This window comes from Ceratotherium simum, chromosome 35 (assembly GCF_057802395.1).
Source record: "Ceratotherium simum simum isolate JZ-2026a chromosome 35, ASM5780239v1, whole genome shotgun sequence".
Lineage (NCBI taxonomy): Eukaryota > Metazoa > Chordata > Mammalia > Perissodactyla > Rhinocerotidae > Ceratotherium > Ceratotherium simum.
Window position 1 is genome coordinate 1,185,401 of NC_141934.1, and position 26,115 is coordinate 1,211,515.

General features: G+C 56.3%; 2 protein-coding genes across 3 annotated transcripts in view; both read left to right on the forward strand.

The window, feature by feature from the left end:
• CLTCL1 (clathrin heavy chain like 1) overlaps positions 1 to 21,429 on the forward strand; it is a 124,262-nt gene extending 102,833 nt beyond the window's left edge. Inside the window, 11 exon segments of the mRNA XM_087423744.1 lie at positions 5,381 to 5,488; positions 8,184 to 8,256; positions 8,259 to 8,350; positions 8,433 to 8,582; positions 12,462 to 12,593; positions 12,963 to 13,073; positions 13,356 to 13,425; positions 13,428 to 13,525; positions 16,782 to 17,003; positions 20,235 to 20,313; positions 21,131 to 21,429. Coding sequence (XP_087279870.1) covers positions 5,381 to 5,488; positions 8,184 to 8,256; positions 8,259 to 8,350; positions 8,433 to 8,582; positions 12,462 to 12,593; positions 12,963 to 13,073; positions 13,356 to 13,425; positions 13,428 to 13,525; positions 16,782 to 17,003; positions 20,235 to 20,313; positions 21,131 to 21,249 — 1,254 coding nt within the window. The 3' untranslated portion in view covers positions 21,250 to 21,429.
• An 899-nt stretch (positions 21,430 to 22,328) lies between these two features.
• Positions 22,329 to 25,499, forward strand: SLC25A1 (solute carrier family 25 member 1). 2 transcript variants are annotated; one of them, XM_004442355.3, is made up of 9 exons: positions 22,329 to 22,484; positions 22,828 to 22,935; positions 23,021 to 23,120; positions 23,198 to 23,336; positions 23,760 to 23,844; positions 24,010 to 24,114; positions 24,308 to 24,423; positions 24,506 to 24,579; positions 24,784 to 25,499. In XM_004442355.3, the coding sequence occupies exons 1-9, from the start codon at positions 22,400 to 22,402 to the stop codon at positions 24,896 to 24,898; spliced, it is 927 nt and encodes a 308-aa protein (XP_004442412.1). In that variant the 5' UTR covers positions 22,329 to 22,399; the 3' UTR covers positions 24,899 to 25,499. The 2 variants fall into 2 exon arrangements, with proteins under 2 accessions (XP_004442412.1, XP_087279869.1); XM_087423743.1 differs by lacking the exon at positions 24,506 to 24,579.
• The last annotated feature ends 616 nt before the right edge of the window (positions 25,500 to 26,115 follow it).

The window sequence follows — 26,115 nt, forward strand, 5'->3', positions numbered from 1 at the left end:
GCGCACCGACGCACCGCTTCTCGGGCCATGCTGGGGCCGTGTCCCACATACAGCAACTACGAAGGATGTGCAGCTATGACATGCAGCTATCTACTGGAGCTTTGGGGAAAAAAATAAATAAATGAATTATAGAACCTTGTTTGTGATAGAAGAACCTTTCAATGTAAGTTCCAGCAGAGTGAAAACCTGCATGTACGATACAATAAAAACATCAGCCTAGCAAAACACCCAAGATGGGGACAGTGAACAACTCTGAGATATGGAATTGGGTGATATTATATTATTATTTTCCTTTTACTTGCCTGTGTTTGCCAGGTTCTTGTTTAAATCAGTGACCATAACTTTTATTTATTTATTTTTTTTGGTGAGGGAGATCAGCCCTAAGCTAACATCCGTGTTAATCCTCCTCTTTTTGCTGAGGAAGACTGGCTCTGAGCTAACATCTATTGCCAATCCTCCTTTTTTTTTCCTTCCCCAAAGCCCCAGTAGATAGTTGTATGTCATAGTTGCACATCCTTCTAGTTGCTGTATGTGGGACGTGGCTCAGCATGGCCGGAGAAGTGGTGCGTCAGTGCACGCCCGGGATCCCAACCTGGGCCGCCAGTAGCGGAGCGCGCGCACTTAACCGCTAAGCCACGGGGCCGGCCGCAGACCATAACTTTTAAAATTACCTTTGTAACCAAAAAATTAATAAAAGTGTTAGAAAACAAAACCTTGCGCAAAATCTCCCTCTGAATTCATAACAGGATTCTCCTGGCTGGAGAGTCTATTAAGCAGGATAGTCGAACTGCAGAAGTGAAATCCCACCTGGCGACTGGCCAGACTGGGGAGTGCAGATGGCTTGTCTTGTTCTTCACCTCTTTGTTCATGGCAGCCCCAACATCGGGCGTGCTCCCTGCCTTCCACAGTCCTCCAGGACGGGGTCAGTACACTTCAGCCAGATCCAGCCCACTGCCTGTTTTATGTGTTTCCCATAGTCTGGCTTCTGCTGGCTGCATCTCCGTGATATCACTTAACTTGTTTTCCCTGTATTTTCTGTAAATTGGCAGTAATAGCGGTCTTAAATGATCATATCCTTTGATGGAGTACTTCATTTATTGATCCATTCAACAGACTTTTATTGAGAATCTACCATGTGTCAGGACAGGGGCTGTGGATGCACCTGTGGAAATAGTAGTCAATTTCTGTCCTTGGGGATCTTAAGATCCATTCAAGAAATCTATGGTATGTTAAATTGTAAGTGTAAAGGAGGAAAGTGCAGCAGGGAGTGGGTGGGCAGTGTTAGGGCAGATGATGGGTGTGAAAGTGGGCAGTTCTAGACAGGGTGGCTGGGAAGGTGTCCTGGAGATGAGTCCTGGACTCTGCATCCCTCTGAGGAAAGAGACCTGAGAGCAGACAGGACAGCCGGTGCCAGGGCCCTGTGAGGGAGAGTTTGAGTGTGTTGCCGGAGCAGTGCAGAAATGGCCCAGGTGGCTGAAGCAGAGCAATCCAATTCCATAGGGCTTTGGAGTTGAAGCCAAAGAGGGCACGGGTGGGGAGAGGCTGTTCTTGGCGCCACTTGTTGGGACTTGTGGGCCATTGGCAGGACTCTCGCTTCCACTTGGGTGAGACTGGAGGATCCTGAGCAGAACAATTAACAGAAGCCCTCTGGCTGCTGTGCAGAAAACAGACTGAAAGACAAAGGCAGGAGTAGTGGTTAAGCACGTCCGCTCCACTTTGGCAGCCCGGGGTTCCTGGGTTTGGATCCCGGGCGTGAGCCTGGGCGTGCACCGACGCACCGCTTGTCAAGCCATGCTGAGGCGGCATCCCATATAAAGGGGAGGAAGATGGGCACAGATGTTAGCTCAGGGCCAATCTTCCTCAGCAAAAAGAGGAGGATTGGCAACGGATGTTAGCTCGGGGCTGATCTTCCTCACACACACACACAAAAATTTAAATAAATACAAAGGCAGAAGCAGTGAGAGCAGATAAGAATTGATGATAGCTCAGAGAAAGTAGTCGAGGTAAGTGGCAGAGAGCTTCTGATGAGTGTGGTGGAGGTACCAGGGTTGCTGGTGGAGTGCCTGTGAGAAGAGAGGAAGCGAGGCGACTCCGTGCCTTGGGGCGTGGGACAGTCCTGGACTAGGCAGATGCACTTGTGCTTACTAATGTGGGGGGCAGTGTGTGAAGCCTGCCCCAGGGGGAGTCAGCACTCACATTAGGACAAGTTTGACCTCTACTCGACGTCCACGGGTGTCTGTCCAGCTGGATATAGGAGTCAGGTTTCCGAGGAGAATTCTGAACTAGAGCCATAAATGTGCCAGTCTTCAGTGTGCAGGTGACGCTCACAGGGTAAGGGAGTGGGGGTAGAGGGGCTGAAGCCTCAGACCAGGGTACGTCAAAGCTCAGGGTCAGGGGAAAGTGGAGATGGAAAGTGGCCAGGAAGGTGGGAGAAAAGCAGGGGGCGGAGGGGGGCCTTCCAGGGACCCAGTAGGCATCTGTCAGGGAGAGCAATGGGTAAGCCAGATGCTGCATATCACAAGCTGGAGACTTGGCAGCAATGACCCTGCTGGGGAGTCGGCAAGAGCCTGGTGCAGCGGGTTCCAGAGAAGACAGGAACAGACGGCACTTAAGACACACGGACACCTCTTCTGAGAAATGTTGCTCTAAAGGAAAGGGTAGAAACAGCGTGGTAGCCGATAGCTAAGCTGAGGTCAGAGTGAGAATGGTTTGGTTTGGTTCTGAGCTGGGGAAAATAACAGTGGTTCCTTAAGCTTATAGGAGTAGTTTAGTACAGAGAGCGAAATCACTTGCAGGGGCTTGCGAGATGCTGACCTGGAGCAGGAAAGGGGACTGGGGTCATGTGTGCCAGTAGAGTTGGCCATGGTGGCTGGGTGAGGGTCATAGATGCAATGAGGGGACAGGCACGTCTCAGTGCTCGTCTGGTTGTGTCTGTTTCATCAGGAGAGGGGAAGCCAGGTCTTCAAGTTGAGGAGCTGTTGGAGACTGGAGGAGAGGATAGGAAATGGTTGACAAGGAGACAGTACCTGGACTGAGGGAGTAGGGTAGGCAGTGTTGTGAGCTCCTCTGGGGTTAGTCTCAAGTTCACGGGAGACCAGTGGCACTTTGGGGTTCGGCCGTCTATGTTTAGCTGCTCAGTCCCAGGTGTGGAGTCGGTAGAGAACTGCTCTAAGCAAGACTGAGGCCAAGTGAGTATAACCAAGTACAACTGAGGAAGTTGCCGCGGGAGGAGCGTAGGCCGCGAGCAGACGGGCATGCTGGTTTGGAGTTGAGGTGCTGGAAGGGAGGGGAGGCTGCAGGCAGAGAGTGGGTTGTTATGCCAGGGTTCCTGGGGGTGGCAGCTTTCTGACAGTAACTGGCTGTTGTCGTGAGGGACAGGAGGTCCTCAGAGCAGAGGAGGTCGAAGAAAGCTAAAGCTGTCAGGGAACGAGAAAGGTCTGTGGATGGCAGCAGGAATGAGAGCTGGTGGGTAATCCCCGGCCTGCATGAGATTCCCAGTTGTTAGGAGGAAGGGAGCGGCCTGGAAGCAGCAGGAGGACGCCTTAGTGCCTGGCCTCCTGGGCCACAGGTGTGAGTGATGACAGCCAGTGCACGCAGGAGCGGGCAGGTAGAGAGCAGGGCCAGGGGCTGGGGGCACCCTCCGTCCTCCAGGAGCTCTACAGTGGCCCAGGCTGCTGCATGATCAGATAGATACTCACCTTCTCTGAAAACAGAAAATGCCCCTGCTGCTTAATAACTTCAGACCAACCCTGGGGAATCTTCCCGTTAAGAGAGTCTCAGCAGAGCTACATGATTGTTCGTAGGAGGGAGACCACTGTAACAAGGAGGGAATGTACGAGGCTGCCAAGCTGCTGTACAGCAGTATTTCTAACTTTGCCCTCCTGGCTTCTACCCTGGTCCACCTTGGGGAGTATCAGGCAGCGGTGGCCAGCAGCACACGGACGTGGAGGGGGGTAAGTATAGGAAGTCTCCGGGAGAGTCCTGGTCTACCAAGCCTTCCCACCTTGTCCTTCCTTCTGTGCTCCATACCCTGGTGCCAAGGGGGATGCGTCTGGATGGCTGCCTTGTCCAGGCAGGGTTCTGAGTCCTTCAGATGGCTCAGAGAACCTTGCAAGCTAGCATTTGTGGTTGAAGCAAAGGCCCCAGGGAACCCCATGTTGGACCAGTCAGCTCCCAGAAGTCGTCTTAATAGCGCGGAGTTATCAGTATTATAAGTAGTGTCATAACTTAAAATATTTTTAAAAATCATATCACTTTATTAGCATAGTAAGTGTCAATTGCTCTTATTGGTTTTTTGTGGTGAATTGGTAGGGCAAGTTGTCTTGAAGCTCTTTGATAATATCAGAAACATCTGTGAGTGGAAAAAAGTTTGTAAAGAGATGTGGAAAAGATTTTGCTTCAATGAATCTGAAGCATTGTTTAATAAAAGATTAAAATCAAATGTCCAGTATAAAAGGCCTTGGTTAGATAGTGCGACTCTACCTGCCATTCAGAATGAATAGGCAGAGTTACAGGAGAGGGTGTTTCCAGTATTCTGTGAAAAATAGGTTGTAAGTAGAATGACCAGTGTAATTCCATTCTGTGTGTGTGTGACTAGGAGAGAGAGAGAGATCTGGTAGATGCTGCTGTATACATCACACAGAAAATAGTGGGCAAAGATCATGTCTCGAGGTAACAACTGGTTATCTCTGGGTTGTGTGACTATTTTTACCTGCATTTTCTGCCTTACCTACTATGCAAACATGTGCTGTGTGTAGAAGGTGGGGAAATTGTATGAGAAGCAAGCTTTGCTTTGAGGGAGGGGGTCTCTCTGGTCAGCCCTCAAAAGAACTGCAGCTCAGGGGCCCCTCCTGAATCCTTTTGAGTAGAAGCATCTTTCTGCACAGGGGGGTTCTTCACTTCTTAACACTTGTTATCATGAAGTGTACATGCTGCGCAGTGCCTAAAACAAAAGCACAGTTTAAAAGAAATTATTAAAGCAAGCTCCTGTGTAGACAGCACTCGGGTGAAATGCTCTGATAACACTTATTCTTGAGCTTTGTTAAACCCTTTTCAAACCCAAAACCTGAAAGTCCAGCATCACTTTCTTGTCACCTAAACAGACCTCCACATCTCAGGGCTTAGAAGTAATGCATGAGCTCTCTTCTCTTCTGTGGTCTCAAACTCAAACACGCCCTTGGCCTGCAGACTAGAAATGTCATTATTTTTTTGCCGCATCTCATGCAGCTCATCTTAAAATTATCTACTTGTTCAGAATCTGACTTAAAAAGCCCCATTTGCTGGTATTTCTGCATTTGCAGTTGCATCCCTCGTAGCCAGCTGCTGTGGTGCTGTGCCCTGTCTCGGGCATGCTCATGCTGTCTGGCCTTGCCTCCCCTAGGTGTGCTTTGCCTGTGTGGACGGGCAGGAGTTCCATCTCGCACAATTGTGTGGTCTTCGCATCGTCATTCATGCAGATGAGCTGGAGGAACTGATACGCTGTTACCAGGTAACTAGTCTCTGGCCAGAGATGATCTCTGCTGGCAATGGAGATGATGAATGACACCTAAACGCTGTAAATAAAGGGGCAGTTGTTCTGTTAGTATGTGTTACATCTGCAGATAAGCATTGTCTGTATGAAAATACTTTCATGTGCTAAACAACCTGTCTATACATTAAATCAGATTGGCATGTTAGATATCCTGGACCTCGTTGCTGGCTGATATTTGTGTTTTTAAAAGTACTCTCCCTCCTCTTGTGTCCTTGGACCTTCAGAAGCCCAGTCCATGGCTTGCACATGGGGACAACCCTTGGGTAACTTGCTGAGAATACCATGCCAGTTATGGCCGAGCAATAGCCTACACCCTAGTTCCCCAGAGCGTGTGGCCCACAGAGGGTATGAGTATGGAATGCCTTAGAGACAGAGAACATGCAAGAGTCCAGGACAAGGAACTCCAGGGAGACCTTTGGAAGGGTGTTGGTGTTGTAGTTACGCTTCACTGTCGAGTGGTTGACAGACAGACATCATTGTGTTCAGGGCCTGGGCCTGCGCCCATGGGAGCCCTGGAGCTGTGTGGTCAGACCAGGTGGGGTCAGTCAAGGCAGGCTAAAGATTTCACTTTGGTCAGCGGTGTTACCATCCCCATGGAACTCGAGCCCCAGCCCCCTCACTGAGGGGACAGTAGCCTGGAGGGGGCTTAGTGAGTTGCAGGGCTCGAGGAGCCTCTGATCCTGTGAAAGCAGGTGCACCAAGGACCAAAACATCAAGCTAGGCTTGATGACTTTTCAGTGACATATACTTTCCTATTCCACAGAAGTTTGAAAAATGAATTATAAAGCAAACAGGGAAAGGAATAAAGCAGTCCGGAGGCTGACAAATAGAATCCTTTATTTGTTCAGCAAACGTTTAAGCACCTTCTATGTTCTGGGCATTATTCTAAATAATGTATCAGTGAACAAAACAGAAAAAACCCTATTTAGTTGAGTTTACATTCGGTGAAGTTGACAGACAACAAACAAGTTTGAAGGTGATGAGTTATGGGTGAAATGGAGCAGGTCTGGGGACCGGGAGTGCCTGGGTGGAGCTTCATAAAGGGGCCATCAAGGTAGCACTAATGGAGAGGACAACATTGAGCAGAGACCTGGAGAAATGAAGGGGCCTGGTCATGGGGATATTTGAGGTAAAGGTCAGCGGCCAGGGCAGAGTCCAGAGGCGGGAACATGCCGAGTATTCAAGGAAGGGCCCTCAAGGTGGAGGAAGGACTTGGGGGCGGGGGGCACAGGCCATCATGAAGGACTCAGGCTGTACTTGCTGTAGGAGACAGGATCTGAAGGGTGAGGGGCCGATCTGGCTTGTGTGCTGAGAACAGGCTCTTCCAGGGGTGAACAGACAGAGGGGCAGACAGAGGGGCAGGTGGAAGCTGAGAGAGAAGCCGGGGTGGTGGTGATGTGGGGGTGAGAAGTGATCATCAGGTGGTCAGGTTTGGGTGGTGGGGTGGGGGTTGATTGTGTAGCCAACTTGATATGCTAGTGTTTGGGGTATGGGGTGAGAGAGAAAAGTCAAGGATGACTCCATTTATTTTTGGCTTGAACAACTGGAGATAGAGAGTTATCATCAGTGGACATGGGGAAAACAAAAGGTGGAGACTTTGTGGAGGGAAGGGCAGGACATACTAAGTTTGAGCTGCCAATTGGATATTCAGATAGTGTCAGGTAGACAGTGAGAAATAGGGGCTGGTGTTCAGTGGAGAAACCCAGCTAGAGAAATAAAATGGGAGCTGTTGACATATAGATGGTACATAAAGACTCGAGATTGAATGGGATCCCCCTGGGAGTGAGTGTAGATAAAGAAGAGACCACAACCTGAGCCCTGGGCCCTCCAACAGGAGTTACAGTAAAGTAAGAAGAAACCCCAGAGAGTGTGATGTCCGAGCAGCCAGTGAACAGGTGTCCCCAGGAGAGGGAAGTGGTCAGCCAAGTGGGGTCCTGCTGCCAGGCAGATGACAGGAGAAGGAGAACTGAGAATGGAGGACACTGGTGACCGTGAGTCCTGGGGGCCAGACAGCTTGACTTGGTTGGCTCGTGAGAACAGGGAAAGGAATGGGAACAGCTATTTTGAGGAGTTTTTGCTGCAAAGAGTAGAAAATTGGGGTGGTAGCTGGTAGGAACATGGGGTCAAGAAAGGGCATTTTAGGACGGGAGAATTAGCGGGAAGTTTGCTGAAGCCAAACTGTAGAGAGGGACATTGATGAGAGAGAAAACGGGGGGACCTCTGTAGACGGGAGGTGATGGGACCTAGAGCTACAGGCTCGTGGGTTCGAAGCAGGAGCACAGATGTATGCCTGTAGACAGAACGTGGGCACAGATGCTGGCAAGGGCTAGACGCGGCGTTTTCTTCTAACGACGTCCATTTTCTCAGTGAAGCAGGAGCAAGGTTCTCCACTGAGAGTGAAGACGGAGTGAAGGGGGTGTGACATAGTCCTCTAGGGGTGGCCCTCCGTGTCTGTGGTCATTAATATGAAGGGAGTCAGTCAGACTCAGGGTTTAGACATGCTGAGCAGGCTACAACCAGGGTGCACGACCAAGAGGGAGTTGGGGCTGGCAGCCATCATACGCCTTCCCTCCCTTTGGAACGGGCTCTGCTGTAGGGAGGCTGCGGTCGGGTGCATTTGCCCCTACCCAAAGCTAGGCTGTTGGTCTGTCAGGATCAGGGCTACTTTGAGGAGCTGATCTCCTTGCTGAAGGCAACCCTGGGCCTGGAGCGGGCCCACATGGGCATGTCACAGAGCTGGCCATCCTCTACTCCAAATTCAAGCCGCAGAAGATGCAGGAACACCTGGAGCTCTTCTGGTCCCGTGTCAACATCCTGAAGGTAATCTGGCCCTCCTCAAGGTTCTGGCTGCCGTATGCATGCCTGGCACAAGCTCGACCCTCGGCCGTGGCCGTCCCGCCAGGTGCTGAGAGCTGCGGAGCAGGCGCATCTCTGGGCAGAGCTGGTGTTCCTCTATGACAAATACAAGGAGTATGACAGCGCCGTGCTCACCATGATCAATCACCCTGCTGATGCCTGGAGAGAAGGGCAGTTCAAGGACATCATTACCAAGGTAAGAGGGCCTTTGTGGCACTGGCTCCTGCCCTGCAGGGCAGGAGCGGTGAGTACCAGTATGTGCGTCCCAGGGCCTGTTTGCTTTCCTCTCAGTGATTCTCGCCATCCCCTGGGCAGGTGGTGGTGATTCCATCTGCACAAAGGGAACTGATGTTTAGGAAGGGTAGTGACTGGCCCAGGGCCTCACAGCGAGGCTGCGGCAGGGAGGGGTCAGTGTGCCACTGTGGCCCCGCCTGCCCCTGCTGCCTCCCAGGACCACACTCCCCCAGCTCGCTCCTGTGCTGCGCCCTTCACAGCTAGACCTTGGTGTTTGCTCTTCCTTCTGCCATCAGCTCAGGACTCCCAGCCCCAGCCCATGTCTACCACCATTCCTGTTGTATTATTTCATGTTTTTCATCATATGGAATATTTTTTCTTCATGTCTCTCTCCACAAAACTGCCAGCCCTGGAGGAATGCAGGCACCTGACACTGGCAGTGAACACTCATCAAGTGGAGCCATGATTTCAAGCCAGCTGGTCCCTGGGTCCCCACCCTTCCCAGGAGTGGCCACCCTCCTGTAGTCTAGCTGGGCTAAACCGGGGTCCCGAGCTGTTCCGCCAGCTGCCAGAAACTGTTGGAAGGTGTCAGGCTTGGGTGTGAGCACCAAGCAGACATCTGCTATTTTGTGTTTCTGGTCTCTGAGTGGGCCTGGCCTCTCCTCTGTTGAGCTCCACACATGTTAGAAGGTGAGGAGATGCAGCTCTCTGCCTTCGGTCTCTGGGCCTTTTGCGTTGAGTGTCCTCATTTTGTCCCAGTGGCCTTGTGTGAATAATCTGGCCACAGGTCTCTCCTGTCTGCTGTCTGCCAGTGAAAGGTAGCATTCTGATTGCATGTCTGTCCCACCACTCCCAGGGTGGGGGCGTGGGCTCCTCTACATCTGGGTCAGGGATGGCAAGCTGGTGCCTCTCGTGTGTCTTCTGTTCCACATACAGCTGCAGAGGGCGGGTGTGGGTGGCGGGTGGGGGGTGCCCAGCCAGGTCTCAGCGTCTGCCCTCCTAGGAGCTGTAGAAGGAACAGTCAGCCCGGAGGTCACGCATATCCGCACTATTCAGCATGGTGGTATGTGAAGTCAGTGGCCGTCTTCCAGCACGTCTTGCCCTGACTGGGGACTGCAGGTTGCTGGTGGAAGGGTGGGCAGATCATATGTGCCCGTGCCCCTGCAGGTGCGAAAAACATGCTGGAGAGCCCATACCTGATCAATTCTAGGCAGGCTTTTTTCACATGTAACTTCTCTGATATCGGGGTTAAAGTCTGCATCTTAAAGTTGATGGCATGCCATGGAGTTGGCAGTGCTTTTTGCTGCTTAGCAGTGTCTGGGCATTGTAGTTGTCCAGGCCGCTGATGTACCCCATTACCTGAGTGCAGTCTGCCGTGATGGTGTCAGGTCAGCAGACTCCTGAGAGGTGGAGCTGGTCAGTGTGGCATCTTTGGTCTGATGATGCAAGCTCACGATGAGACTATTGTGTGGGAAAGCAGTGTTGGTACAGCTGACAGCCGGGTCTTGTTTTGGTGTGACGCAGTATGCCATGCGGGAGGCAGACACTTGTCAGCTCACATGTGGAGGAGAGGCAGGGTGGACGACACTAGCTGCTATGGTGGCCCAACAGAGGGGACATGGTCTGCACTCTGGGGACAAAAGGGGAGGGCTTTGTACTCGCCTGCCCACTAGGCTGGGTGGTGGAGGGCTGGACAGAGGCCTTGCTGATACAGACCAGGGTTGCATCTCAGCTCGGCCGTTTGCTGTCTCTGTCACTTTAGGGTGGTGTCATTGCTGTGAATCTTGGTTGCCCCACCCATCAAACGGACATAATGTTTCCTGCCTGCCAAGTGACCAGCGGCAGGTGCCTGGCATTCACTAGGTGCTTCTCACAGGTAGTACAACATGTGTCAGGAGCCAGAGCACTCGGGCTGATCACACTTGAGCTCATGACAGAACCTCTGAGCCTTGGTTTTCTCTTCTGCAAAGCAGAGATAATGCCATGTCCCCGGGCCCGGGGCTCTGTGGAGACGAGGTGCTCAACATGTGTGCCACGGGCTTGGGGATGGCCGTCCTTACCAGCTGTGCAGGTGGGCAAGGCCTTGCTGGTGCTGCTGTCCCAGTACATGGCTCCAGAGGAGGGTGCTGCGCAGATGCCAGTGCCCCAGCGGGAGCAGCAGTTGCTCCAGAGGGCCGTGAAACCGCTGCATCCTGAGGGCACCAGGTGCCTCTAGATGAACAGCTCAGCCCAACACAACACATGTCCATGGACACACCTACCCAGAGGGGCTGGGCCAGCTCTTGTCCAGCCCCACGATCACCGCAGCACTGGGAAGGGAGCGTGGCAAGTCAGGCTCTATCTTGAGCTGTCCACCTGGAGGGACACGGGCACTCTGGCCATGCTTTAGTGAAGAAGCCCGCACAGACGTGTTCAGAAGGCTGGCAAAGCACATGGTCCTGTGTGCCCTGGCGGGAGCCAGCCAACTACCACCTCTGCCAGTTCTTCTGCCGTGCAGAGGGCCAGGGCCTCCCCCGGGGTGCACTGCACACCTGCGGAGAGCCTCAGAGAGAACGGCTTGTCCTTTCACACGATCCTGTCTCGTCCCATAGTCCTCCTACAAGTGTTGTTAGCAGGAGGCCTGCCAGTGGGGCTTAAACGAGGCAGCTCTCCACGGAAGGTGAACTCCAGCCCCAGTGCCCATACCCCTCGACCCCACCTTATGTGCCAACAGGCCCTTCTGCTTGTTAGACGTCTGGTCTGGCTGGAGACCCTGATCCGGCCCCATACTGCTGAGTCAAAGGGCCAGCCTGGAAGAACAGCAGGTTCCAGAGCTCTGATGCAACTGTGCCCACAGCAAGGGTCACCGCTCTCCTCTGCGTCCACGGGGCGGGCGCTAGGGACCCCACGGCTGATCTAGGTCAGAATCTGTGGTGACAGTGAGTGGTGTGGTCTGAGAGGGACACATCTGAGTCGGGGAGTAGAGAGGAGAGTAAAGCTGTCAGTAACTGGTGCGAGTATAGTAACCACCAAGGCTGTGGACGGTCCCGTTCCTTCGCCTTTCCATCTGCAGACGTCACTGGGCCCCACGTTGTGGCCGGCTCACCTGAACCCAGCGTGGCTGGAGGGCTCGCACTGCGCCCACCCCCTCCTCCCAGCATGGCTTTAGCGTCACAGTGCACCCTTTGCGCACTCCTGGACCTCTGCACCCTCCTGTGGACACGCTTATCACCGCCAGCCTCACACATGTCCTTCTGGAGGGCAAGAACTGCCTTGCTGTCCTCTAAATGCCAGGCCCTGCAGTCAGCAAGCCTGGGAGGACAGCCTTCCCGTGGGCACAGGGTCAGCCCGGAGCAGCTCAGCCCTTCTCTGCTGACCAGGGCTGCCCGTCTGAGCACCACGGCATCTTGCCAGAGAGCAGTGGGGATGTAATAGAACGTGTTAATGGATTTGCTTACGGCTCAGGCTGAGCTTTGCAAGGAGGGTTAGGGGAATCTTGCTTAGGTAAAACTATCTTTTGGTGTTTGGGTGTATTCTGGCTTATTACCCCTCGTTCATTCTCTCAGCAGACACTGGCTGAGTGTCGACCCCATGTCAGATACCGGGGTGAGGCAGGAAACAAAGGTCTGCCTCTTAGGTCATCGAGTGGCAAGTGCTGAGGAAAAGAATGTCTCGCAGAGACAGGAAAGGGGGATGTCAGGAGAGGGGGCTCAGACTTGTGAGGGGCGGTCACGGCCGGCCTCACTAATGAAGTACATCTGAGCAAAAATCAGAAGGAGGCACAGTGGAGTGTGCAGCATCTGAGGCAGGTGAGTGGGGCCGAAGGGCAGGGGCTGACCCTCAGCTCGGCCCCCACCCGCAGGTCGCCAACGTGGAACTCTTCTATAAAGCCTCGCAGTTCTATTTGGATTACAAATCTCTGCTCATCAACGACCTGTTGCTTGTGCTGGCGCCCCGGCTGGACCACACCGGGACTGTTGGCTTCTTTTCAAAAGTGAGTCAGCCAGAGCCCTGGGGCCAGAGAAGCGCGTGACGGGCTAAGGTCATCTAAGTGGTAGTACCTTAATAAATCGTATTTGAAATTGATCCCCAGCCAATTTAAAGATTAAATGTATCAAGTTACTTTAGGTTTCAGATACAGTTTTGCATTCCAGCCAGAATGTCCGCAGGTGAAATTGGTGTCTGCCGAGTAACCCGAGCTGCCCTTTTTGCGTGAGCGCGCGTAGGGCCTGTCAGTTCTAGGTGTCCAGAAGGAGACCTGGAGCTGGGCCATACGCACCGGCCTGTCAGTGCATCAAGGGCCCCCAGCCCAGTGATCCCCTGACAACTTGTCTGAGTGCCCTGACCGTTCTCCTGACATCAGGCAGGCCAGCTGCCACTGGTGAAGCCTTACCTGTGGTCAGTCCAGGGCCACAACAACAAGAGTGTGAATGAGGCGCTCAACCACCTGCTGACAGAAGAGGAGGATTATTAGGTGAGTGTGGGGAGAGGAGTCCTATCAGAGGGCGGCCCCTCCTCCCGTGCCCAGGGACCCCTGCAGCCAGCCTTAGGCGCTCAGGATCTGGAGAGCCCCTCTCTACACACACCAGTGTGTTCCCAGCAGGCTGCCCTTGCACAGGAGGGAGTATGGGCCCCACAGGGCACCACCAGTAGACGGGCAGGAGCCTTTCTGAGGCCGTAGCGGCAGAAACCCCCACTAAGTAATTTCTGCGTGCCTGGTGTGTCCCTGACCCACGGAAAGGCCATGTCCTCCTAGGGTTTGAGAGCATCTGTCGACGCCTATGATAACTTTAACAGCATCGCCCTGGCACAGCGGTTAGAGAAGCACCACTGATTGAGTTCAGGCGCATTGCCGCTGGTCTGTACAAGGGCAACAGCCAGTGGGTCCAGAGCGTGGAGCTCTGCAAGAAGGACCGTCTCTACCAGGTCAGTGTCCCCATGCCCCGCCCACGTGTGCTTCCCATTGCTTTGTGGGATGGGTAGATCACAAGCCCCGCCAAGAGGCCCTCTTGGGTGGAGGGAAAGGGTGTGTTAAGAGGGGAGCGTTTTTACAACATGGGATGAGAGTTGGGAGCAATCTGGAGAATCGTTTTCTATCGTTAACATAGCGCCTTTTAAAAATTATTTGGATCAAAAGATTTGCTCTTGTGGAGTTGATTCTTTTCTCAGCAGTTATTTGTGAGGTTCACTCTCCCTAAGCAGTGTGGCAGTGTTCACTGGGCACCTGCTTTACTTTCTATCAAGATTTGGGGAATAAAAACACTTAAGATCATGTTCAAAATATTTGTTTCTGCCGTTGAGCGGTGGCTCAGCACCATCCTTGGGTCCAGGTCCAGATCCAGGCAACTGCGAGTCAGAGTGGGCTGTCTGAGAGCTCTCAGGCCCTGAGGCATCGCTGTTGCTCTACCTGGCCTCGGCGTCTTCCCAGTAGGGTAAAGTGCAGTTGCACAAAAGGGCCCTTGTGGTAATATGCTGCACGGCTGAGCTGATTTCCAAGGGTTCCATGTGCCAGGAGCCCCCGGGAGCCCCTCCACAGGCCATGAGCTTGACCTAAGGGTGTTACTCCCAGAGCTGTCCTTGGCATTCCTGACTACCTTCCCAGGACACACACTGCTGCCAGCCTCTGCCCAGCACAGGTGCTTCCCTCTAACAGCATGTGGGCTGAGGCCCGAGACCACTGATATCAGGGCCACGTCAAGCTTCACTCCCAGTTGTTGCCTCCATTTTGGGACTCCTTGCCCTTAGTGACCATGTTCGTGGTCCTTTCTGGGGTGCTGACAGGGCCCTTGCAGAGGGAGCTGAGAGAAATTGCCACAGAAGCTCTGAGACTGCACATCAGAGTGCTCAGGTGCTGGCCTTAGGAGGTAGCAGCAGGGCTCCGACACACCGGAGGGAAGCCACTCCTGGCTGGCATGTCACAGCCACCCTATCCTGCTGTGGTACATGTCAGGGTCTTGAATGCACCGGCTCCTGGCCACTCGAGCAGTGGGTGAGTGAGCACTTGGTGCTGTGGGCACTGACAGGGGCATCCATCCTCTTCCAACCAGCGATCCCACCCAGAGTGACGTGCTCCAGGAAGAGCATCTAGAAGGACAAAGTCACAGGCAGAAAGTAGTTGGCATACTTTCCAGTGCAGTGGTTCTCAGCCAGGGTGACTCTGACCCCCAGGGGACATTGGTTGTCACAGCTGGGGGTGTAGTGCTACGTCTAGTAGGTGGAGGCACTAAAGAGCCCATGATGCACAGGCCACCAACTGCCCCCCCAATACACACACACGTGTCAGCTGCCCTGGGTGGAAGTCCCAGGAGAATGGGTGGTGACAGCATGCCACCCCAGGGTGGTGAGTGGCCACTGATGGCTCCTGGGACAGTCGTGGAGCAGCAAGAAGTATACTTTCCAGATTGCAGAGGTGGAGTGTAAAAGCATCGTGAGCAGCCGGCCGTCAGGGGTGACCACCTTGTGGTATACACGCTTTACCTGGGAGGACAGCTGAGCAGAGGGGGCCGGGACTGCGTGTGGAAGGCTGAGACTGCTGAGGAACAGTGGATCAGGCAGGACATGAGGGAAGGTGTTGGGACGTGATTGGGTGAGGGCTGGGGGGCCCACACACAGGTGTGTGCTTAGGCAAGAAACACATGGGCCCCTCGTGCCCAGGAGTGAAGAACAGAAGCCTGTGGAGGTGAAGTCACAGGCCCTGGGGTGACGGTGAATCAGGGCAAGGGGCTGGAGCAGGGCTCTGGTAGGAGCAGTGGTTTGGGAGGGAAGTGGAGGGATGGGGGTGAGGTAGAGAGATGATCTGATAGTGACACAGGGAGGGTATGGTGACAAGGGTGGGAACGCGTGAGAGAATCTCAGACTTGAGCTTGGTTCCAGGCCGCAGGAGGAGGGCACAGACTGAGAGGTCACCTGTGGGGCTCATTGTACCTGAGTCGTCTAGGACGCTGCCAGGGGGCAGTTGGAGCACAAGTGTTCTGGAAACGTCCACTTTCTGGTGATGGCAGTTGAGGCTGCGAGAGTTTGTAAGATAATCCCCAAGGCCTGTGGAGGGAGGGAAGTGCCCACCTTTAGGCGCAGGTTGAAGACAAGCCAGCCGAAGGTGGGCCCAGCTGGACTGGAGGACATGGCAGGGAGAGTGACAAGCAGTGACCGCACTGAAGCTTTCACTTGTCTCAGCTGACTTTGGCCAAAAAAAAAAAAAAAGAGGCCTGGTGCCTTCATAGGAACAGCGTGAGCATGAGGTGGGACTCGGCAAACCGAGCAGCAAGCAGGAGAGGTTCCTTTTAGAAGGAGGGTCAAGAGGGGGCACTGCAGAGCTGGCTTACAGGGCGTTGGATCCTATGTGGGAGTCTCTAGAACAGGCCTCACAGGCTCGTGTCAGAGCTGACCCAGCAGGCACCAGGAGCAGTGACCACAACAGCAGCCAGCAGTTGTCTCTGCGTAGCAGCAGCCGTGGTTAGTGGACAGCCAGATTGCGTTTGAGCCTCAGTTTCCTCATCTCTGAAAGGGGGTGATGGTAATACCTGTGCAAAGGGCTATCGTGGAGGCTGAGGGAGCTGACACACGCACTGGCTACCTGGGTTATTCAGTTCTTGCCATTGTGGCTAGAAAATGGAGAATGGGTATAGAAATCACTGATTTACTGATGACTTCTCACTGTGTGGTATGACTTTTTAAATTATGTTTTAGACAAAGAAATTTGCAAGTATGAAAGCAATGAGGGATTTTGAGGGACTTTTTTATGTCTGGAAGAAAAGGCAAGTCGCTATTTCTTGAGCACTAACCATGTCCCTCAGAGGCGCTCCACATTGAGTCCGGAAGGATAGCCTTGGCTCTTGGCCCGAACACGGCAGCTCTGGCCTTCACAGCAGGCACTGCTGGTGCTGTTACTATCCCCATTCAATGCCTGCCCCCAGGGCAGTGCCACACACTCCCTCTGCATGCAGTCTGGCTCTGAGACCGGAGCCCCTGCTTCCCAGGGCACCTACACCCGTGTATGTTCAGCAGATTGGACCATGTTCGGTGCCCTCCGCAGCCTTCCTGGAAGTGGTACTTCATCCTACCAGAAGGCAGCGGAGACACAGGGACTCCTCTGCAGGCAAGGGGAGGGCCTTCTTGGCTCAGAAAGTACCTCAGGTGGCATGAGGCAAGGTGGGCCCAAGCTGTGCATCTGCCTTGGTTGTAGGACGCGATGCAGCACGCTGCAGAGTCCCAGGATGCCAAGCTGGCTGAGAAGTTGCTGCAGTGGTTCCTGGAGGAGGGCAAGCAGGATTGCTTTGCAGCCTCTCTCTTCGCCTGCTACGATCTGCTTCCCCCAGATGTGGTGCTCGAGTTGGCCTGGAGACACAACCTCGTGGACCTGGCCATGCCCTACTTCATCCAGGTGATGAGGGAGTACCTTAGCAAAGTAAGTACTGGCCCTGCTGTGGCTCCCTGGCCACCGCATGGCACAGCTGTGACTCTGGCCCCAGTCTGCAGAGTCCCTGTGGTGGCCCATTGGGGGCCACCCAGAATGCCCAACCAGCCCCAGCTGTCTTTGGGATTGGCCTCTAGCCTTCATTCATTTTTTTTTTTTTTTTTTTACTTTTGTGTGTGTGTGTGTGTGTGTGTGTGTGTGTGTGTGTGTGAGGAGATCAGCCCTGTGCTAACATCTGCCAATCATCCTCTTTTTTTTTTTTTTTTTGCTGAGGAAGACTGGCCCTAGGCTAACATCTGGGCCCATCTTCCTCTACTTTATATGGGACACCGCCACAGCATGGCTTGCCAAGCAGTGCGTCGGTGCGCGCCCGGGATCCGAACTGGCGAACCCCAGGCCGCCACAGCGGAACACGGGCACTTAACCACTTGCGCCACCTAGCCGGCCCCTTGCCTTCATACTTGAGTGGTTTTCTGCCAAGTGTTAGCCTCTTCTAGAAAATCACCATGGGGGCACTGGGTAGAACTAAGCACTTCCCCTTGCAGCAGCTCTCCTACACACTGCCAGGGGGCTTCATGGGGTGAGAGCAGTGAGGTGCCAGCTGATGGAGCCTCCAGCGCACAGCTGTGGGTCATCCACCTCAGAGCACACCTCCAGGGGAGTTGGGAGTGCAGCTGTTGGCGAACCCATCTTGGTCACCCCCCTTTTGCTGAGCATGTAGTAGGAATATTAACACTATTTAATCTTTTAACCCCTTGACAAGGTAGGTGGTCGTCCCCTCTACAGCTGCTGCAGACCCTGGGGTTCGGGTCCCACACTGACAGGTGAAGTGGGGGCTCAGACCCATGTCTCCCTGGCCCAGAGGCCATCCTCATGTCTCGGCACATTGCTTCTGCCACTTCAGATGTCATTTGGCATCCCTAGTGTCCCACTCTGCCTTTCTTTGCAAGCAGATGAGTTGTTTAACCAGGTGGCAGTGTCTGATTTTACAATTCTCCCTATGTGTCAAAGCTCTAGACGTCCCTTTCTGTAGCCACTGTCCAGAGACTCTTGTCATCTGGTCTGGTTTGTTTCTAACACTGAGGAAAGGCTGTCACTCAGCAGCACCTACTTGCCCATCCAGCCATACACCTCACCTTCCAGCCAGATGAAGGCCTGACGATGCCAGGAAGCCAGGGGCTGAGTCTTCTTTCAGTGTGCGAGGGAAGGGAGGGGCCTCCGGATAATTAGCGTGGGACTTAGGGAAGAAACAGGCAGTGGGGGGAGGCTCTATTGCTGCCAGCTTAGGCCTGCAGGGGCTTGCTCTGTCTGCTGTTTGCAGAGCCTCCTGGGAGCTGCCCATCCCAGCAAGGGCCGTCCAGGGGCCACTCAAGGCCATCGCCCTGCTGCAGCAGGAGGCACCACTGGAGTCCCATGCGAACAGCACATCTGAGCAGGAGGCCTCCTGAGACTCTCCAGGGGTGGGCGAGGGGCAGCCCTGGCCATGTGGCCTGCACTGCGAGCTGCCAGGGGATTTAGGCTGGTTGGATTTACAAGGGTCCCTGTAACACTCAATCATCAACCACAGTGAACAGCAGCGAGAAGTGTCTGTGTTGTATGGAGCTTGTCTGCGAAAACTGCTCTGCCCATGATGGGCTGCTTTTCCTAGCCCTAAGTTGTCTTAACCTGGGAGCAGTCTGTCTGTTCTGATCCCCTGCATAGAGGGATGAATGTGGCTTGAATCTCTTCCTGGAGTCGAGGCCTGTGGTTTAGCAGAAGAGGAACTCAAGCCCACTCAGACCTTCATTGCTGCAGGGGTTGGACTCCCAGAGGGCCTTCAAGGACTTGGAGGAGCACACTCCCTCTCTGTGGCAGATGACAGAGGTCACCCTGGCAGCTGTGTCACCTTGGTCAGCACTTTGGCCACACGGCTAACCCAGGACGGTACAGTGTGCTTGGGCTACAGCTGCCTTCCTGCTAGAAGGACCCTGACCCCGAGACACCTCCTGGAAGGCAGGGGCTACCACAGCACCTGCCCTTGATGCTGCCCCCACATGCCTCTGCCAGCACTAGACCAAGTGCCTGTCATGGTGGGGAGAGGTGGGGGCTTATGGTGGGGTGTGGGCTGGTTCTCAACTTGGGCTAGGGCCCAGCAGACTGGACACAGTGCTATGAGGCGGAGGGACCCAGACAAGAAAGCCACAGCCCCTTCCTGACTGGAAAACTGGGTCCTGGGCCTCTTGACTCATCTGGGAAGCTTGAGGGTCGTACCTCTGAGAAGCCCCCTGCCTCAGAGCTCTCCCAGTGGGGGGTATGGGCGCAGCTCAGCCCTCAACCCTCAGCCCTGGGCATCGGCCAGCTGAAGGCAGAGAGGACAGGTTGCGAGTCGACAATGGCTGTCCTGCTCCTTTCTCCCCTCAGCCCTGGTCTGATGGAGGAAGAAGAGGGGAGTGCACAGGGCCAGCAGGGCTCTCTGATGGGGTTCTGGTGCCTGGCCTGATCTCTCCCAGACCTGAGTACACATAATTGTGTCTCCTTTCTTGCCCATGTGCTTCGTTGGGGGGGTCCCAGACGTACAGTTGCTGCAGCCCCCGCGAGCACAGTACTATCCGCCCTGCAGCCCCCATGGGGCAACCTCACTCTGTTCCCTCCCTGTCCGTGCCAGCCTGTGAGCACTGCACGGCGCAGGCAGCGCATGGTGAAGCCCCAAGGAAGGGCAAGGAGCAGCTTGTCCACAGATGGCTGTCACGGCCCCCGCCTCGCAGCTGGCACATCCACCCTACCAGGTGGAGGCTCCCAGGTGTCAGAAGCCCCATCTCCTTAGGAGGAGTGGGCAGCCTGGACTGGCTGGAAGCAGGAAGTGCTACATTGTCTTGGCAGTGTCCCTGTGTCCAGAGGAGGACTCGGCCCTGTGATCCATGCCACACTCACATCCGGTGGTCACTGGCTACTGCTCATGGTGGCCACGTGCCCACGTGGAAAACACTGGGCTAGAACAGCAGCTGGGGTTCACCAGGGCCCCTCTGGGCACTCCATCTCCACCTGGTTACAGAGGCTTCACTTTCTCTTGGAGTTGGGTGGTAGTCACTGCCGGTGCAGCATCTGCCCCATGTGCCCGTCCTCAGCTCTAACTCCTGGAGGCTGTGCGCTTACCTCCCAGCCCCACATTCATCTCCAGGCCCAGACTGCCCTCGGCCTATCAGGCAGGCACTCATGTGCTCTCGCCTCTTTGCAGGTGGACAGACCTGCAGGCAGGTGGATGCCTCAGAGAGTCTGCGCAAGCAAGAGGAACATGTAGTGGAGCCCTCCCTTCTCCTGTTTGGTAGGTGGTATCCCGTAGCCCCTAGTCCCCTGTCACCTAGGAAGGGAGGGGGAGGGGAGGCGATTCACACCACCCTTCCCTGGCTGGGCTTCAGATCGGGGCGGGAATGAACAGGGCAGGGGACAGAAGGATCACGATGGCTGCCTGTTGTGGAGAAGGTCAGTGATCCAGGAATGTTGGAAAGGGATGGCCACTGTCCTCCCTGTCTGAGGGCACCTGCCTTCTGGTGGGGGTGCTCCTGCCTGCTCCTTGTGCCTGGCAACTGCCTAGCTTCGAGCTGCTGCTGTGTGCTGCCCTGCCTGGCCCCCCGGCAGCCAGGCTGTTGTTGGCTTGCACTTAAGAGCCTGCCTGGATGGCATGGCCGTTGAGTAGACAGATTGGTTGGTGTCCACTGCACAGAGAGGCTGCTGGGTCCTGGAGTGCACTGCGGCACTAACAGAGGCCTAAGGGTGTGGTGTGAGCACACAGCAGGTGAGCCTGGTCTCAAGCCTCCTACCAGCTGTGTCCTCCTTGGGGTCATTGTGCCCACCCACAATGTTTGTCTATCTGGTTTTTTTAGATTTTGATGGGCATGAGTGAGACCCAGCCAGTTGAGCTAAGCAAGTGTCCCATTTGGGGACTAGCTTACCCTCTAGGCCTGGCCAGCCTTTGTGGCTGGTCTCACAACAGCAGCTCCCACAGCCCTTTCCTCAAGGCACCTTCTCTCCCGTGCCTCAGCCTCTGGGTGGTCAGGGCTGGTCTGCAACCCTGCTCCTTGGGCTCCTGGCCACCTAGGGGCAGCAGGAGCCTTGCTCACCCTTGGCTTCTCCCTCTGTAGGCCAGCAGCTGATGCTGACAGCAGGCCCTGCTGCAGGGCCAGCCCCTACCAGCTGCCCGTATGGGTATGCTTCCACTCCCGCCTTCACCCAGTCTCCAGTGTACGGCTTCAGCGTGTAGTGGGTGCTCAGTGGCAACACCCCCTCTACCGAGTTATTAACCTCCCCAAGGAGCGCATCACTCCAGAAGCACAGAGGACCCCGATGGGAGGCGGGCACACCTGGACCTTATTTATTTTTGCTGGGGCCCAATGATGGCAGCTTCTGAGCCATTCCACAGCCCAGGGAGGCCAGCGTAGCCACTGACTGCCCAAGAAGACCAGCTCCAGCCGCCGTGCTGGGAGGTCAGCTCCCACCTCCAGGCCTTCTGGCTGGAGCCAGGCATTCCTGGGAAGTTCCTGTCTGCAAGGATCCCCTGACACTTGGCGGGAGGGGCACCCTCTCTTCACTCTGCACTGGCAGAGCTGCCCCCTCCAGGCCATTCTGCAGACCCAACCGAAGGTATAACCTGGCTGAGCCTCCTCCCGATCATGAACATTAAAGTCGGTTTATCAAGGCAAAGCTTCCCTGCTTGGTGCTGGTGTGGGAAGGAGGGGACAAAAGGTTGCTGAGAGCTCTTGTGCTGGTGGGGGACCTGCGTCTACCCAGGAAAGCAGGCCAGAGGGGTACAGCCAGGGTGTATTTAAGGTGTTTTCCCGACCGTGCGCACTGCACCGAGCTCTAAATCCCCTAGGGGGAGTGGTAACCGCACAGCCCTCAAACAGCAAGGATGGGGCGAGCCCCACGTGTTTCGGGGAAGGTCTGCCCCTCTCTCCACCCCCGATCTCCGGGGTTTCTGTCGCTCATGGCAGATGCAAAGACCCCGAGATCGGCTCCTTTCCGGGCCGGACTCTGCTGGAAGCCCCGGCTGGTTTTAGAGACTGCACCTTGACCCCCAGCTCCAGGCCCAGTGGCAGCGCCGCCTCCCCAGGACCCTGCCCCCGGCCTCGCCACGCTTCGTTTTCCGGCGACCCGGGCTCGGCAATTGGCTGGGTCGTCGTCTCCGCCCCGACGCCCGCCTCGGCGCGCTCCGCCCCGGCCTCAGTTTCCCGGGCGGCATGGGGCGGGCTGGGGGCGGGGCCCGGGTCGGACCACGCGGGGCGGAGCTCTGGAGCTGACGCCGCCGCCCCGCCCCCCCGGGCCATAACCCGCCGCCACCGCCCCCACCGCCGCAGCGGACCGAGCGCCGAAGACAGAAGGCTCGGACCCGAGGCCGACGCCGGGCGCCCGCCATGGACGCGCCCCGCGCTCTGGCGGCCGCCGCGCCGGCACCCGGGAAAGCCAAACTGACGCACCCGGGGAAGGCGATCCTGGCAGGTGGGCTTCTCCGTGATACGGTCCCCGGCGCGCCACGCCGACCCCACCGGCCCCGCCGCGCTTCCGGGTGGGCCCGGGACGCCGAGGCCCCGCCTCACTTCCGGGTCGGGCGTGGGGCGCGGCCCTGGTCCCCAGCGGCGCGCGGGGGCTCGTCCAGCGTGTCGCCCCTCCGCGCCTCGCCAGAACAACTGGGGTGGGGCTTGGGGACCCGGCGAGGCCTCCCCGCGGTGCAGGCGCCGGACAGAGTCCGGGGCGGGGGAGGGGCCTGGGTGCCGGCGGCAGCGGGCGGGACGGCGGGGCGGCAGGGAGGGGGTTTCAGGGCCTGGGTCCTCGCTCCCCGCAGGCGGCCTGGCGGGCGGCATCGAGATTTGCATCACCTTCCCCACCGAATACGTGAAGACGCAGCTGCAGCTGGACGAGCGCTCTCACCCCCCGCGCTACCGGGGCATCGGTGAGTAGGGGCGGCCCGGGAGGGAGGTGCGCTCGGGGAGCGGGTCCCGAGCGCGGCGGGCGTCGCTGACCACGCTTTCCCCCAGGGGACTGCGTACGGCAGACTGTCCGCAGCCATGGTGTCCGGGGCCTGTACCGAGGCCTCAGCTCCCTACTCTACGGCTCCATCCCCAAGGCGGCAGTCAGGTGAGGGGGCTGGGGCGGCAGCAGGAGGGAGCCCCGGCGGCAGCAGCCCCTCTCACCCCGCTGCCTCCTGCCTCCAGGTTCGGGATGTTCGAGTTCCTCAGCAACCACATGCGGGACGCCCAGGGACGGCTGGACAGCACACGCGGGCTGCTGTGCGGCCTGGGCGCCGGCGTGGCCGAGGCCGTGGTGGTCGTGTGTCCCATGGAGACCATCAAGGTGGGGAGGGTCTCGGCAGGAGGGAGCAAGGTGTGCAGGAGGAGCTGTCTGAGGAGCTGAGTGCAGGAGGCCCTCAGAAAGAGCCTCCTCTGGAGGGTGGACTTTGTCTTGAAGGCAACGGGAAAGGGTCATTATGGTTTTTAAAATACACTTTTGTAAACAGAAAACATAAGATAATATGGGTTTGCTGCCTAAACTGTGGGAAATAGCAAACATAACTGCAGAGACTTCTTAGTAAGACAGACTCTCTTGTCTCCTGGGAACTCGTGTCCCATGGCAGCCTTGGGTGGCCCTGTTTCCAGGGGAAGAGGTGCACCTCTAACCCTGGCCCGACCTTGTTGGACTTGGGGCCTACAAGCCACGTGGCCAGGTATGCCCTCCCAGGGTGGCCTGGGGCCAGCACCTTGCTTTCCTCTCTCTCAGGTGAAGTTCATCCATGACCAGACCTCCTCCAACCCCAAATACAGAGGATTCTTCCATGGAGTCAGAGAGATTGTGCGGGAACAAGGTGAGCCACTCGGCCTTCCTCCTCAGGTGGGGTCAGGGATCTTGGCCAGGCTGGAAAGAACCTGCACTTCCCCTTCCTTCTTTGGTGCTCCTGCCTGCGGCTCCCCTAATCCCCAGATGGGACTTGGGAGGCACCAGTGTGAGCCTCACGTCTGCCTGCCCCCAGGGCTGAAGGGGACATACCAGGGCCTCACAGCCACCGTCCTGAAGCAGGGATCCAACCAGGCCATCCGCTTCTTTGTCATGACATCTCTGCGCAACTGGTACAGAGGTACGTCTGTGACTGTAAGACCCCATCTCCAAACATTTGGGGCTAGGCTCCCCCTCTTTGGGCTTCCCAACCAGGGCCCCGCCCCCTGGGGCTCCCACCTTCATATGCCCTGGTCCATGCCCCACCCCAGCCCTCAGAGCCAGCCCTTTTAACCTCCCATTACCTTCTGACCACAACCTTCACCCACATCTAGGGGACAACCCCAACAAGCCCATGAACCCGCTGATCACCGGAGTGTTCGGAGCTGTTGCAGGCGCAGCCAGTGTCTTTGGGAACACTCCCCTGGATGTGATCAAGACCCGGATGCAGGTGGGAGTGGGGCCAGGAAGATGGATGGGAGCTTGGGACAGGGGCTGGCTGCTGAGCATTGTGGTGTGCTGGTGTCCTACAGGGCCTGGAGGCACACAAATACCGGAACACGTGGGACTGCGGCTTGCAGATCCTGAGGAATGAGGGGCTCAAGGCGTGAGTGGGGGAGGGGCAAGGCTGTTGTCCCCACCCAGACCCTTCCTGGCCTTCCACCTGCCTCACTCCAAACCCCCTGCCAGCCGCAGCCAGCCCCTAGGGAATCCTTATCTTTAGGCCCCTGTTCCTGCAACGTTTGGACCCTCCCCCCGTTTCCAGAGGCACTGTCCTTCATCTGCCTTCTCACATTTTGTCTCCCCCCAGATTCTATAAGGGCACGGTCCCCCGCCTGGGCCGGGTCTGCCTGGATGTGGCCATTGTGTTCGTCATCTACGATGAGGTGGTGAAGCTGCTCAACAAAGTGTGGAAGACTGACTGAGCCCCAGGGTCTGCATGGGGCTGCCCCCAGGCACCTCCAGACCAGCCCCCACTGCCCTCTCCTCACGATTCCAGTGCAGTCGTGCCAAAAGGCCCCCTTCCCCTGTCCCTTGCACTCCGTGGCCTGGGTCTGTCCCTTGTGGCCATCAAGTTTACGTGTCCCATAGTGCCGTGTGACCTCTGTGGTCTGTGTGACACTTTGCATCCATGAGTCTGGCTGAGGCTGGGTGACCCTCTTGCCTGTGAATCTGTGCCTACTTGTCCATGTGCTTACTCATGAGCCGTGTGCCTGTGTTTCATGTTTCGTGTCACATGACCCTATGCCCCATTTCCCAGTGTGCCCATGTGGCCTGGGTCCACGGCCCTGTAGCCAGGGCCCGGTCCCAGCCTGGTGCCTTCCACCCAGCAGGGGCACCCGCCCCGCCTACCATAGCTGCCTCCGGGCCTCAGCCTGGCCTCACCGCATTCCAGGGGCTGTGTGCCCCCTGCTTCTCCTGCCACTGGCCTTAACTGGTCCTCGGGCCCTCCCTCTGCCCGGGACAGGGTGGCACCTACCACTCAGGACCACCCTCCCATGGCAGAATAAACTGGATCCTGTCACAGCCTCCTGTCCCTGTGTGCACCCATCTATGGATGGGCAATGATGGCCATGCCTCTGCAAGGGGCAGGCCCACCCTTCACCTGAAAACACTGGCCGGGGGACAGGGAAGCTGGGCAGCAGGCAGGCTGGTGGGTGAGCCAGCTGGGGCCACAGTCTCAGTCCCCCTGAGACACCTGGTACCAGGCCAAGGAACATCTGGGCTCCCTGCAGGCCTTGCCTGTTGCCTGTGGGCAAGATCCTGTATGGTCAGCTGGCAGGCAGCACTGAGTAGGGTGGACAGCTGGTGGTTGGGCCTGGGAGACAGTGCTCCCAGGCTCTTTTCTGTCCCTCAGCCTGAGGCCCAGCCCATTTCCTCACACCCTCATGGTTTCTCTGTGAAATGGTCTGCTTGTGAGGAAATGCTTTGGGGTATCCAGTTTCTGGTCCCCCGAGGTTCTGGGCATGGGGCCCTTCCTCACTCCCCCCAGGCTGGGAGGCAGCTGCCCTGGGGCAGGAGGGGGTGGAGCTGCCTGACCAGGACCCTAGAGGTGTCTCACCCCACAGCCCTGAACCTCACAGGAAGGTGTCTCTCGCTGGAGTACCTTCCCCTCAGGACCCAGGCACAGGTGGGAGCCAAT

Coding starts and splice junctions, on each gene's coding strand:
- SLC25A1 (XM_004442355.3), top strand. CDS start 22,400: ATGGACGCGCCCCGCGCTCTGGCGGCCGCCGCGCCGGCACCCGGGAAA. Junction 22,936..23,020: donor CCCGCGCTACCGGGGCATCG/GTGAGTAGGGGC, acceptor GCTTTCCCCCAG/GGGACTGCGTACGGCAGACT. Junction 24,115..24,307: donor TCTGCGCAACTGGTACAGAG/GTACGTCTGTGA, acceptor ACCCACATCTAG/GGGACAACCCCAACAAGCCC.